The following is a 15,445-nucleotide window of genomic DNA, read 5'->3' on the forward strand; positions in this document are numbered from 1 at the left end:
GAACACACTAACTAAATACGGAAGAGCAGTCTTAAAAGCCACTGTTTTTAACAGAGGCCATTTATCCTCTGGTGGACAGGCAAGAAACATTTTGGGGAAAATTAAGAGTATACCCACTTCTTCAGGTACCACTACACTACAGACTATAATACATTCTTATGATCACATCAATTATGTGTTTCTTTACATTGATTTCAATTAGGTCACCTGAACACAAAGGGAGTTTATTGGATACAAAAATTGAAAGAGAAATAAAGAGATTTTTTAAAAGTTGCAGACCTTCACTGTTCTCTGCATGATATTGCACCATATCTGGTCTTTGTGAACAGAGAATAAATCCCATTATACCACCCAACTGAAGAACTCCAATCGAAGTGGTTTATCATGTTCGATTAACCCCTATGTCATTACATTGTTTTTATTTGTCTCGTCATGCCTTTTCGGTGTGTAGTTGAATGCTACCCCACAGTCCGGGATTTCCACTGCGGAGGAACGTAATGACCGTGAACAGAATGAAATTACAGTGTCCGAACCTCTGCTCTGCCGAAATCACAAGTTTGGAGTTTCTCTTTGAGGGCGATGTTTGTTTTAATTGTCCCTCACTTAGGACCACATAGGGTGCGCTGAGAGAGTGAGTGTGTGTGTGTGTGTGTGTGTGTGTGTGTGTGTGTGTGTGTGTGTGTTTATGTATGTGTTTGCCGTATCACCCTTCGTCTTTTGCGTAAAGCTTACGTTCTGCAAACAGTCCCAATCTCAGTATCTCAGCCAAAAATGAAAGGAAAGGAGATATAACACCCTGGGTTCAAACAACGATCAGTTGTAGTGTATGTTTCATAAATATAATTAGCATATTAAGTTATTTTGGCCTGTCAAAAGCAGAGACACTTTGATCTGATCCGTCTTTTCTTTTGACAGCAGAGATTATTTTTTTTCGGCGTTGACAAGGCTTGCAAATGTTCTTTTGTTTTTTTGTTTTTTTTTATGGAAAAACATACATTTAAAGCACGTTAAATACCTGATGTTTATTGAAATACACGATGACAAACATTATAGCCTACATATTTAATCAGATGTATGCTTTGGGCCAAATATTTGCGTCTGAAAAGGACACGCGCAGTCTTTTGCTCCACAGATTAAATCCGATGACTGTTAGTGTCGAATTTATTAAATCAAGACTGACATTTTAGCAGGTATCAGTCCGTGTGTTGTCCTGATGGTTAGGTTATTCATTCAGTTCGTATTCATTTAAAGAGTAGGCTACTTCAAATGTTGAATAACTGGTGAGCTTGACTTTTAAAATGGTAACTGTTAACTCAGTGAAACACATCTTGGATTTTTCCGATATCACACTTGCTGTGTTGTATTGAACTTGTGACATTTCTTTTCAGACATTCACGGCAGTTGTCCGGCTCAAACTGAGAGGATTTTTTGCTGCTGCTGATTGTGATGTGTGTGACACGCGAAGGCGCAGCAGCCAATGAGCGCGCGCTCTGTGCCAAGTGGAGGCAGAGAGGGGCCGTACAGACTCACTGTGCGCTCTGAAGAGGAGGAACACACTCCTTTTCACTCCGCTGCCAGGCTCCGCTTCCCCGCACGGCTAGAAACAACACTCACTGGACGCACAGAAGAAGGAAAATAACAAGAATAAAGGATATTTCATCAATTTGAGGACTTCTTTTGTCGGGACTTTCTGTTTTTGTTGCGTGCAGTCCCCGCTGTGCGTCGGACTGCCAAGCGTCGTAACGGTAATACACTTTTGAGTGTCAGGTTTCTGGAGCCTTCTGGGATGTAGCGCAGGGTTAACTCACCTTAACCCACCTTGCAGACGTATTTTCCTTCAAAAGGATTAGAGTAGTTTTTAAAGAAACGAATTGTTCGGTTTAAAATGTTAATGTTGTTTCGTTGAAAGTGAAACACTGTAAGTAAGACTCTGACTTTTTTGTTTCATTGATGGTGAGTTCCCTTATTATGACCCCCGCCTGGAGGTCATAACTTGACCCGTCTTATCTCCCGCCACATCACAGCCCCCCACCCTAATGATGACTATGAGCTCTATATCGGACACTTTAGTCCCGCCTGATCCATCCAAATCGGCGTTTTTGGAGTTCGGCGGTCACGGCTACCCCGGACACCAGCAGCCCTCCCCCGGTCTGTCCCACAACCATTATCCGGTCCACGGACTGCACGCCGTCGGGCCCTCCCAGCACGACGGACCCTTCGCCTCCGGGGCATCCTCGTACGGTCGCCCGCTGGGATACCCACCTTATCATAGTCCCGTGAACGCGCACCATCCCGGGGCTTACCTGCCCTATCAGCATGGGGGTCACGGCGGCGCGCTGGGACACACCAGACTCGAGGATGCAGGTAGGTTCACTCACACAGAACATTTATTATAGAACAATATGGTTAATTCCATTTTAATTCCAGTTGGCCTACAGTTTATTATTGTCAAATAACGGCCTGAATAGTATTTGCTCAGGTGGCCCTAATAGGTAAGGGAATATTTGCACAATGACCTCATTATTATCACACCGATTACCTTGATTGCTCTCAAACAAAAGGTAAACTAAAAAAGAAATAATTTCACCTTGCAAATTATAGTTCTCTATTTGCCCATAAATACTTTTTTTCTTGGAATAAAGAACAGCGTAAAAGTCCAAGTCAGAATGAGTTCACACGAAACACTTTAAGAATTTAATACTATTCCAACCAGATGTGTTATTTAGGCCCAGGGAAATATTTGATTTGGGTCTTTAATCTGAAAAACGTGAAAATAAAATCAACGCGTAGCATAATAATTGAATCCACACACAGGTCGGCCACATCGTCATGTTTGCGTACTTAGGGGTTGGCTGGAGATGAATTTGAGGCCCACTCCGACTGTGGGACTCTCCACAAGAAGCAGACGACACCGGGCCTGCGGTGTCCCGCAGCGGCCCTCCAAGCACAAACCCTCAGCCATCACATCCCAAATAACTACCATCCTGTATCCTAACCGTGAACACGTAATAATAATAATAATAATAATAATAGTAGTAGTAGTAGGCTAATAATAATTATAATAAACTTCCACTATTCGGCTAATCCTGACGAGAAACCACAATATATTTGAGCTTATATAAAACAAAATAGCCTAATGTATATTTAACCAAAACCAAAAATATTTTCCCGTGTTTTAATAAATTAAATCAGCTTTTGAAAATAAATCGCTGAAACCAACTCCTATACCGATGAAAAACAACAATAGATTACATTTTCATTTATTTTTCCGTTGTTCTACAGTAAAACCAAAAAATGCCGACTGTGAGGGATATTAATGTCTTCAAGGCCATTAACAACAGACAACTTCAAATAATCATAATAGTAAACTTTGTATACTTCATACTATGGATGTTTTCAAAGACTATAATGCATTACTTAAAGTATTACTTCCCTATTAATAAATGACCCCATAAAAATTAATGATAGGTTGTTGCTTGAGTGGCAAGAACTGAAATGACATTGTTAAAGTAAAAAAAAAAAAAAATAGAGCCAATATTTAATGATTTTCTTTACACAATCCCTCATAAGAGGACAGAGGACACTTTAAGTGGATGTCAACCATCACATATGTAACATTAATGGTTAGACCAAATGAATTACTGTCACATCATAGTGACCAGTTAAGAAGGGCCATATTAAATCATAGAAGTGTACTTGGCATGAACATACAGTTCATTTTCTGTCAAAATTCTCACTTTTTTTCTTTATTGCTTTCTCTCTCCTGACATACATGCAGTTTCCTTTTTTTTTTTGCAAAATCAGTTTTTCCTCCTTTCGTTATAGTTTCAGAAAATGATAAGCATTTAATCTATTATTATTTTATCTCATTTAAAAAACCTTTCATACATATAGGGCTGGGGGATATGATAACATTTTTCATCATAATAAAAAATGTAATATCAGTCGATATTGATAAGTATCACGATAAATGTAAAATCATTATTTCTTTCAAATGTAACGGCTGGTTTTTGCTCCTCAGTGAAAGTTAAAGAAACCAGTTTGTTAATTATGGTTTAACCTGCTGACCCTTGTCAGAACATGACCCACTATGCTGGAACAGAGGAATATTTCACAATCATAAGAAAAGTGCATCACGCTGGGAAATGCTGATAAGTGCGTTTGATGCTGGGCAGTAACACTTACTGGCCCGCTGCTTGCTGAGGCTCCACTAACACTCGTTTGGGACGCTTGGTCATATCTTGCGTTCGGTATGTTTAAACGGGTAATATTGTTTCAAATGGTGAAAAAGGTTTTAGCCTTACAAGTCATCTGGTGTAATTATAGGTTTAAATCTATGAAACATTTTTCATATTTACAAATAATATAGCGATAATAAATGATATAGCGATAATTATCTTTATCGTTTAATCGCCCAGGCCTACATACATACATTACTGTATCTCCACCATAAATTAGAAAGATGTAGGAAATAAAATTTGTAGTTTACAGAAAATGACTTTTTCCCCTCTTCATTCTATTTGTTCCCTTTTTATTGAGTTCCTTTGCATATCTTTGTACAACTACAAATGTGAAAAGTTTTCAAATTCAGATTTTGTGGACTACTGACAGACATGCCAGACTTCAGGGCTTTCAGCTGCTTTGCTTAGCATGTTCCTTCATCATGTATATTTTATACAGAAAAAATAAAACACGCTCATTTTAAAGTTCAACGCAATGTTTTAAATAAAATTTGATTATAAAATGTCCTCATTTTATGAGATTTTAACTTGTTAAACTATTGAGACATTATAGTTGTCAGCTATACAATGGATTTCCATATTCTTTAAAGTTAGAGTTAACAGTGTTTTATAAGCAGCACTTCTCTAATTCACTGTCTATTATAAGAGTCTACATTCTATAACATGCATTATCTGTATTCGGCTTTTAGAGATGTATGAAAAATCTTGTATTACATTATCATATCTTCACAATTCCTCATTGTTCCAACATATTTAGAAGAAGTTTTCCTTAAAGAGAAGGTTTACCACTTCACCACACCCTTATATTCTGTTTGACTGATACAAAGAAAAAAACACACATGTCATTTTTACAAACTCAGCATTAGGATCTGTGGCACCCAAATCATGTTAAAAACCGAAGATGCATAAATGCTCCCACTTAGGTTTTCTTTAAAAAGCAACATCCCTTCCGTCTTTGAATAATGTTTTCAATGTATTTCTCCTCTCTGAAATTCGAATGAAGTGCGGCGCTGCTTTGGCTTCTTTAAACTTGCAGCTCGATTACAGAATCTGAACATCTTGTGGGGCCTCGGCTTGTCCGCAGCTGTTCTCTCCTGCCACTGCAGGCTATAAACTCATGTCATAACAAAGATCAGCGTGGGCGAACATACACAGTTGTATAGCTGTCTCTAATTTAAAAAAAAAAAAAAAAAATAGAAGAAAAAGAAGAGGAGGAAAACCCCTCTCGGCTGAGCTGCATAAAACACTAGTCCTTGAACAGACTCACATCAGATTGTGTTTCATAATCTAAATCTAAATCCTTCAACAAAATATTTGTGTCACAGACTTCAATGACTTTGTATCAAACTGTACAAACCCAAGTCATTATACATTTATATTTAATTCCACTTGTGAAAAAGATGGCACCACTTTGTCTCCATTTAGGGGTGCTAAAATGTGTTAAACTTCTTCGCTGTAGGTAAATTAAAGGGACCTTGTTTCTTCTGTTCCTATATATTGTGCAAAAAAACACTTGAGAAGCACTAAAAAAAAGAGTAATATCCCATGATTATTATTTAATTCATGATTATCCTAAAATAGAATAGAATAGAAACAAATCTACTCTCAAATGTTATCATGTCCACATAATTTTATTCGCTTCTTTGTGACAAGTTAAGCATCACACTCACCGTGTCTTCTGTCCCAATTTAAATCCTGTGTGACCACATTCTGCCCCCCACCCCCCTTCTTGCTTACAGACCACGAGAAGCCCATGGCAGTGATAGAGAACGGGGAGGTGAGGCTGAACGGGAAGGGGAAAAAGATCAGGAAGCCTCGGACCATTTACTCCAGCCTGCAGCTCCAGGCTCTCAACCAGCGCTTCCAGCAAACCCAGTACCTCGCCCTCCCCGAGAGGGCCGACCTTGCGGCCAAGCTCGGCCTGACGCAGACCCAGGTACTTTGGTGGATAACACACACACACACAAACACACAGTGGAATGGACCCATTCTTTTAGACAAAAAAAAGACAAAAAAATATTTGCAAGCATTCAAGGGCAGAAAAGTACAATAAAATCATCATCTTGCGTAAGGTTAAAAACATAAACATGATATATGATATGTGATGACAAGCGCCGGAAACAATATGTGTTGGCTAATTTCTCTAGTAACAGGCGAACATTCATCACCACGCCCAAAACTTCCAAGTAAATATGGAGCACTGTGAGAACGATATAGTCACTTTTCTTACAGGGAAAAAAGTGATTGCCAAATCAAATTTCTCAAGCATTTGCAGAGACAGCAACAAGAACCGTATGAAGCACAAACAGGCGCGTGTACATTCTTGTTTACAAGTGTCACCTCTTTTTCCTCCATGTTTAATTACATTCTGGCACGCACTCAAATGAACTTAAATGTCATGTGAGGTTTAGTCACACAGAAGCTTTTTGAAATGAAATCAGAATACAAAGGAAGTAAAAGAATTAAGACAGAACAAGGTAGAACAAAGAGGTCAGAAGAGAACACCCCAAATTCAAAAGAATGACGCCATGAGCCTGTGTGTGTTTCTGTGTGCACGTGTTGGGTGTAACAGTTCATGTACTTCTACGAGTTTGCATGTGAGGTGAAGACTTGTACAGCCGTTGGTCATCTTTCCTTTTACTTACTGCCTTCTTTCTCCCAGACGACATTCACACACAGGCAGACCCAGGCCAATAACAGCCTGATGGCAGCCATTTTATCAGTCACATAAAAGCAGTCAACCAAATGTTGATGTTGTAAGGTCTGAGCAAGAGATCGAGCATTTTGGGATTTTAAGGGAAAAACACAAAAAATGTATATAAAAAAATTACTAATTTCCTTTCATATAGGACAAAAGTAGTTGAACTCTATAGCTAATTAATTCTAATATTTGTTAAACTCAACAATGCATTCTGTGTAAAATCTCTTACTGAACTGGGCAGATATAGATTTTTTTTAAGTGTATGTGAGGTTAAAGTAGGGTTTAATATTTTTAGTCAATCATTGCTTTTGTGGCAAACATTGTTCTCGTAGAATAAGCATACAAGAATGCAAATATCACTCGCCCCATGGCTATTCCTTAGAAGAAAAAAATGTATTTACCCATGAATTATGCCTCTTTAGCTTCCTTACCTATTTGAAAAGAAGGTTATTTAGAGAAAAGGTTCATTTTAGATAGGCTACAGTAGTTCCAATCGACAGTTTGGGAATTGGATGATTTGGTATTAAGTTGTCCGTCCGTCCATCTAGCCTACTGCTACTTTAATATTTAGTCAATAAATCCTATTAGTAAGATAAATTAGTTCACAGTTTAGTACCTTTAACTTAACCTCAACAATCACATGATTTCCACCAATTCAAAGCTAAAACAGTGCTATCCTAATGAGTCATGCTAAGCTAACCTAAGTTATCGTTTTGCAGGAATTTAGCTAAAGTTATTGTGTAAATCATGACTGACAGTCAAAACTTAACTAAACAATCAATACTGTTAAATAACAGATAACAGCAGTAGCGGAAAGTATAAGATGATTTATGTTCTAGCTTAGCTGAGGCGCTATATAGCTTTCTCAAGCAGTTAGCCATGTTTTTTGTTTAGTTTTTTTATTTGTTTTTTGCTCTGTATTGACCAAAAGTGTTCACTCATAATGCGTTTGGCTTTGTGGGGCAGCTAACCCAGAAATAATTCTATGATAGTATTTAAAATGTAGCCCATCAGCCCCATAAAATGCTTTCGCACTTGAGAGGAGGCTACACTACAATTAAAAAAAAATCTGGATCTGCAACTGTAACACATAACACATCATCCATACACACCTTTTATTGGGTAACTGTGCCAACAATGCAAGGCCACATGTCAGTCAGAGTTGTTTTAATAGTAGTGATTATAATGTAATGTATTGAGGCGGCAGCATGAAAAAGGAAAGTGGTACATAAAGACGAGTGTTGGTGCCAGGAATGATGGGTTTCTTAAGACCTTTTTTTTCAAGGTTGAAAATAAAGCTATTTAAATGGTTCATATAGCACATTGGAAAGTGAAAAACAAAAGTTTGACAACAGAAGAACAGGATTGTTATGGAATACCCCTTTAATCTATCGCTGTGTGTGTAATTGTGTGTGTTTGCTGTGTGTGCTAAGTAAGCAGTCATCAGATGAGCTGTCTTAATCCTGTATAGATTAACCATCACAGCTATGTTGACATCGGGAGTAAGAGATGATCTGTTTGATTAACTAGGCCTATTGTAGAGCCATTGTGGTTTTAAATGTGCTCTGCTATACTACCATTAATGCTTACAGGGAGGGGAGTCCATTTTTTCACCGTGGCTTTAACTGAAAAAGTGATTTTAATGTCTGAGTCTGACTATTGGAGAGCTCTAGTTTTAGGAATGCAGACACAAGTCTTTTTTTAAGATAAAGAATGTGCGTCCTTGATTCTTGTCAGGATCAAGGTAAGACCCTTTTCAATGAACTACAGAGGGGTTTCCCCCAATTTTCCCATAAGAATTGTTTAAGTTTTACCACTATCTCTGTGATATCACTGCGGTCAAAGTTCCTAGCCACCGAGCTGAGATATCAAATTTAAAAAACAGGGAGATAAGAACACTGCAGATCATTGTTTGCAAGACCCAGAAAATTCTTCACAAGTTAGCAGTTTTTCTGAAATAGCCAAGCGTCCATCAATCCCTTTCACAATTTTTCCATTCACTCACACTGATTTAAATGGCAGCCCGTAAAACCGCATCAGGTTCAGTTCATGAGGTGCAGACGTTTCTTTGTTTTGTTGTATTTGAAATGATCCAGCAAGAGACGTGTTAAAAATGATGTCACAGCAGTTTCACGTGGCATCAATCAGCTGGATAGAGTTAGCTGGAAGAATTGTGGGTTCTGGTACCAAACGAAAACTAAACCAAGCTTATCTGAACAACATCGTCCAGGATGTACTCTGCACTAACAAATACAGTAATGCACTTAAGTCCACACACACACACACACACACACACACACACAGATATAAAACCATGCGTCCACTCATATGTTGTCTGTCTGCATTTTTATACACAAATAGGCATACAGACACAAACATAAACACACACGCTTTAAGATAGTGATCATACACCACATCTCTATTCCGCCTTCATGTCATTAGGCCGACAGCCAACTGCCGACCACTTTCCATCTGATTCTCTAATGTTCCCAGACACAGCTGAGAAATAGCACGTAGCACAGTCCTTACATTTTTCCCCCCCCGAAACTCTAATTTCTCTCTCTCTCACGCACTCACACAAACACGCACACTTTAACATGAAGATTGAACCCCTCACCTAAATTGAAACTTTGTTTGATTCATAAATATTCAGAAATACATGGCAAAGTTTGTTTTATTTGTCATGGCTTCATACACACACACACACACACACACATACACACAATGGCACCTGGCCTGCCTCTGAGCCACCCTCCTCTGCTAATGCTGGTGTCATTAGTCGCGCTCTCAGAGAAGCTGTCAGCTCTTTGTTGCTGCTGGAATATGAAACCAATAATTACAGCAGAAATACTCTCGCTGAGGTTGCATTAACTTAACGTGCTGTTGATTGACTTCCGGGCTCATAGACTACGCTTCAAATATTAAGGTTTAAATCTGTGAGCTACCACTTTGGTGTATCGCACAGGGTGATATTCATACTACAGGAACTGGGTGGCTTTAAGGTTTGTTTTATACTTGGTTGAAGCAACTACAAGACAAAAAAAATCCTTTAGATTTGATTTTGTATTGATTTAGATTTTGGAGAAGTTGGAGACAAAAATTTTGAACTCAACAACGAGTTTATTTCTGCGGAATTCTGTGGTGCTATTTTTATTGCATTGGAGAATAATGGAGTGAAAGCTTAATTCAATCTGATAACTTCTAACAGGCTTTGATTGACGTCATTAATTACTCTGTAACAATAGAGGACATATTTTATGTTAAATTTCAATCCTCATGACTATTTTAAAAGTTATTGCTGAATGCTGGGTGTGAAAGCTGGCTGCTTTTTTCATAACTAGGAAAGTTTTTCCACATATTAAGAGTCAATTATACCACTCTCAAATTAGATTTTATGTGAAATCAAGTTTTTTTTCTACCCATAACCACTTCAACCATCTTCATAAATACCCATAAAATCCCAGGATAAGATTGCACAAGACTGTCAGTGTCGAGAAAAAAACAATTTTAGCGCCAAGCGTGTTTTCCCTCTCTCTTTTCTTGTTGTTTCATCTCTCCCTTCTCTGAGCTTTGTCTCCACACAGCTCCAGTCCTTCGGGTGTTCGTTTCAACTTTATGGCACAGTTAAAAACCTGTATGAGACAAGAGTTACAGTCACTGACTGTGTACAATTATTTATGATTCATTTGTTCCCGCTAAACTGACAGGTTGCCCCCGGGGCATATTCGTGTAATTTGATGCTCAATTTGCCGTCATGCTAGAAAACAGAAGACATACCCAATTATATCAACAACAACACATTTGATTCATCTCTAACCACAAAAAATGATTGAAGGGATATTCAGTTTAACATTTTGACATATTTTAATAGGATTACGCGTGTCTTATTCCCACATACTGTGTGCACAAAAGCCTCACTATGCGACTGCTGCCGTATGAAATCCAAGGAGCTGAGACTGTTTTCATAACTTTGACAAAATCCCTTCATTACTACTGGGCTCTCTCAATTGTATCCTGCAAGTTTAACATTGTTTTCATTCACTTTATTTATATATACATCACATGTTGTGTATCCTGTTACGGACTTACAGGGACAAACCACATGTTCATGAATCACAGTGCATACTGTATGTGATGGCGTTTATAATCATTCATTATCACCATATTAGTCCTCTATGATTCCTAAAGGCATAGCTGTGATAGATCATTCTACAGACATGTTATTGTTTGCCCAAATTCTGTAATATGTATTATAAAATCATTTTATTTTATGTTCCATTGTTCCATAATTTTGGGTTACTTTACTGTATAGTTATCTTTAATGGTATTCTAAAGGTGCATATTAATTGGTATAAAATAGTGTGTAAGTGTTTTGTGAGATCTAGTGTCATGAACAAGAGCACTAAAATGCACTCCGCTGGTTGGGTTTAACTTAATAGGAGCAGTTTAGACAATAATCAACTAACATGCCCTTGGCTAACACCTAGAAGTGTTTCAGATAATTCAAAGTACATTTAGAGCATTAGCTTAACATTTTATAAATGTGGTTCTCCTGCATGTTTGTATTCTGTGTCACAGCTGCTTTGTTGCATTTTATTGTCTTTTTCATTGGAATTGTATATATGGCCTACATTTACATGTTACTATTTAAACAAGCAATGTTGGAGGCTAAATAACCATTAGTGTCACTGTAGTTTTGGTAGATAAATTATGTGGTATTTGTTCATAACTCTATACACAAACTGTCCTCAGAGGAAAATTTTATCAAGCTGCCATAACTTTGCAGCATTTTATCTTCAAACAGTGTTCCAGGGACCCATATTTTCCTTTGAATACATTTTGAGTATTTACTTCAGAAAATATAGCATAGAACGTTTCACTTCTCCAACTTTTAAATTTCACTACCAAAACTCCATAGTGCACCTTTAAGAACTGATTATATTCCATAACTTTTATGGCCGAGATTTAAAAAAAATAAACTGGTTAAACAAATTTTCAGTCAGGGCGCAGTCACACTGGTCATCTGTACCGTGCTGTACTCAAGCACGATTGCCCGCGCACGATTGGGCGCTTGGTGGCGCAGGGGTTAGTGTGCACTCCCCATGTATGGAGGCTGTGGTCCTCCAAGCGGGTGGCCCAGGTTCAAATACCACCTGTGGCTCCTTTCCCACATGTCATTCCCCTCTCTCGCTGTATGATTTCAGACAAAAAGCCCAAAAATAAAGATAAAAAAAAAAAAAAAAAACACTAATCCAGGCAGAGGACAAGGTCTCTACATACACAGTCACCACCACACATAATGCAATAGAGGCCCATGATGAATAAGTGGCATTGCTGTTGTATAAGTCTGCATTTTATTTTTAGGGAAGAAGCTACTGACTCTATTTTTAACGAATGTTATACGCCTGCAAAACAGGCAGGATGTGAAGAACAGGTAGCGCAAGCTCACATTACTGGCAATTACTTAACTTAACTTAACTGGTTATGTTAGCTAACATTTGTGGCAGGGACTTGAAAGCAAATGATATAATCAAGCCAAAATGACTGGCAGATACTAAGGAATGTAGAGCATATTAGCTAACTAACTAGCAAAGACTGAAAAACTGGCAGCACTAGCTTACATGACTGACAGGGACTTTAAAACCAATTACGTAGAGCTTTTGGCAAACAATAAAGGACCGGTTAGATTTGCATACATTTCTCGTAAAAAATTAAGAACTTGTTTTGAGAGCTAACAACACTGATGAAGACTTCAAACCAGTAGGCCTAATTGAATGTGTAAGTTTTGCTACAACAAATAAGTTTAATAAGCTAATGGTTATTGATCAAACTTAACAGCCGCTGAATTATCTGACAGGGATTTAAAACTTGTTATGTTACGTTTACTTTTAACAGACACTGAAGAGCCATTAATGTAGGCTAAAAGCTTTAGTAGAGAGTTAAACTGATAACTAATGTTAGCTCAGGATAACATTACTGGACTGGGGTTAGGCTATTAATGCTACAAGTTATTGTGTATATGTTGTACAATGTTGCTTTTGTTCTCAGATGTTCATTTTAATGTGGTTTTAAGTATGGGAAAAAGATTTGTCAACCCGTGGACGAATAAAAGACTATTAAATGCTTCTGAGGATAGTTATTATACAATACATTTACTGACTCATAACCTAAAAACACATTACAGGTCAGTAAAAGTGCTGTCCTTGCTGTCTAGGTATTTTTAACACTGGAACCAAACTTTGAGTTTAGCTAGAGGTTAGGATTTCTGTTGCATGTTGTCTATTCTTATTGAAATCACATAATTTTTTTACATTTTCTATTAAGGCTTTAAATTTGTATTTAAGTATTTTCTTCCACTGTGCGGAAGATGCCTTGCAAAAGCTTTTCAGCTGTCAGCTTCTCACCCTTTTCTTTTTGTCTTTTAGGTCAAAATATGGTTCCAGAACAAACGATCCAAATACAAGAAGATCATGAAGAACGGGCCCTGTGGACCTGAGGGAGACCACCTCGCCCCCCCTGCGCCGTCCTCCGCTTCTCCATGCTCTCTGTGGGACATCAGCATGGCTGCAAAAGGCGCGCCAGTGCACTCTGGAGGCTACATGAACAATTTTGCTCACTGGTATCCAGGACACCAGCAGGACTCCATGCCAAGAACTCAGATGATGTGACAGAGAGTATGCAAAACCTCCAGGACAAATAATGGATTTACAACAGCAAGCTGAGTGGAGCTGTTAGGGACACTGACATTGTTGTGAGTGTGAGTCACTCTGGAGGCAAAAATAATCAAACTGGATCAGTGGCAGGAATTGTAGCTAAGTTCCTGAAATTTTTTTAAGTACACACAACAACTATGAGATGTTTAAAAATTATTACTATGACTCAACTTTGTTTCTACGAGGACTATCCCCTAATTGAACAAAACATTTATTGGATAAAATGATTCTTAGATGGCCAAGTGTGCATTGGCCTAGTGGTTGTAGAAGAAGAAAAAACCTCAAACTTCACTAGGAACTGCACCGTGCTAGCTATCTATTTATGTGTTAGATATAAGGAAAAAGCTTTGAGGAAAATGTCAGCATTTGATGGTGTCTGGCAGGTTTGCTATGGGAAGTGCATTTCCTCCATGAGAGATACAAGGATGTTCCATGGACAAATTGAAGCTTATTGTTGAGTAGGATCTCAAAGGTCAGTGTCAGGCTGCAGAACTGACAACAAAGCCTTCGGCCATAATAAGCCGACAAGCGTTGTAGCCACAGGTGGTTTCATATTTGCATTGCAAATTTTTTTACAATTTTTCTGCTATTCTCTTACAACTTACCTAATTTGAACGGGTGTATATTTGACTCAAAATATAAACACTAATGGTAAATAATATGTTTTACATCAGGGGTAGATCAGAGTGGGACAATAGACTCAGTAATGTTTTTATTAAAATTTTGCCACAATAAGCTAAATAGTTAAAACAGTCTCACTTAAAACAGCCAGTCATGTTATTTTTGCCTTCAGCAGGGCTCTGCTTTACAATGTGGTAACTTTTATCATAAAGCTACAACTCTTAACTAATGACAGCCCTAACATGCATCTCTGTTTTCAGGTTTTTTTTCTCTGTCTTGCAGGGGGTCATAGCAGGACAGGTTTATGTGGAAAAAGAAGGGTTCTTCAGGGCTTTTTCATAGTTTTTCTTACTGGAACTGTACTGATCTAATGCTAAAATAACAGATCAGATTAAAGAACTAAAGACAATTAGAAAGGTTATTTTTATGCTGACTTGTGTGTGCTTTTTTATCATTTGGGTGTAACGTGAACCTTTAAAGAGCCAGTATGAAGTTGATTGAAGTACCAACATGGGGCTCTGATCAGGTATGCAATAAGTGACTTTATGGTACTTAAAATTCCATTGTTATGATCATATGGGGGAAGGCATGAATTTGACATGCCTGCTTTATTTTATGAGTCGAATTTTATATATATTTTTTCATTGAAAAAAATTGTAAATGGGTAAAAGATGAAGCCAAAAAGGAAATACCAAAAACATGTATTGGAAAGCCATATTTGTATAAAATGAATTTTCACCAGATCATTCATGACTAATGTGCTGATTTTGTCATTCTCATGATTCATTTTATTGAATTGAAATCATGTGAGCTAGTCATTGTTTACTTTTTCATTCAGAAAGAGGTGACAGACAAAGGGCTTGAATGCAGAAAGTTTAGATGAATAATTTGTGGTTCTACAATTCCAAATGTGAACGTTTTCACATTTTCTCATTCTTCTCTGTTGGATAGTGATGTAATCATCTGTTAAAATGTTTCTGCATCCCTATTTGGACCTTGTAAAGAGAGAAACTCCTCGAGAACTTCAGTGAAGTTTACAATCATAAACCATATTCTGCTGACTGGAAAATATTCAGCAATCTCTTATATTCTAATAATTTGCCAATAATATATTGGTGATGGTCAGGATATGCTATGTCATGTAAATCAATAAATCAAACCAACTGATA

At 37.7% G+C, this 15,445-nt stretch overlaps 1 protein-coding gene across 1 annotated transcript; it reads left to right on the forward strand.

The window, feature by feature from the left end:
* The first annotated feature begins 1,511 nt into the window (after positions 1–1,511).
* LOC110000180 (homeobox protein Dlx4a-like) lies at positions 1,512–15,445 on the forward strand. The gene is made up of 3 exons (XM_020655369.2): positions 1,512–2,364; positions 5,981–6,177; positions 13,368–15,445. Exons 1-3 carry the CDS (start codon positions 2,037–2,039, stop codon positions 13,608–13,610), a joined length of 768 nt encoding a protein of 255 aa, XP_020511025.2. The 5' UTR covers positions 1,512–2,036; the 3' UTR covers positions 13,611–15,445.

The sequence above is a fragment of the Labrus bergylta genome, chromosome 16 (assembly GCF_963930695.1).
Source record: "Labrus bergylta chromosome 16, fLabBer1.1, whole genome shotgun sequence".
Taxonomy (NCBI): Eukaryota; Metazoa; Chordata; class Actinopteri; order Labriformes; family Labridae; genus Labrus; species Labrus bergylta.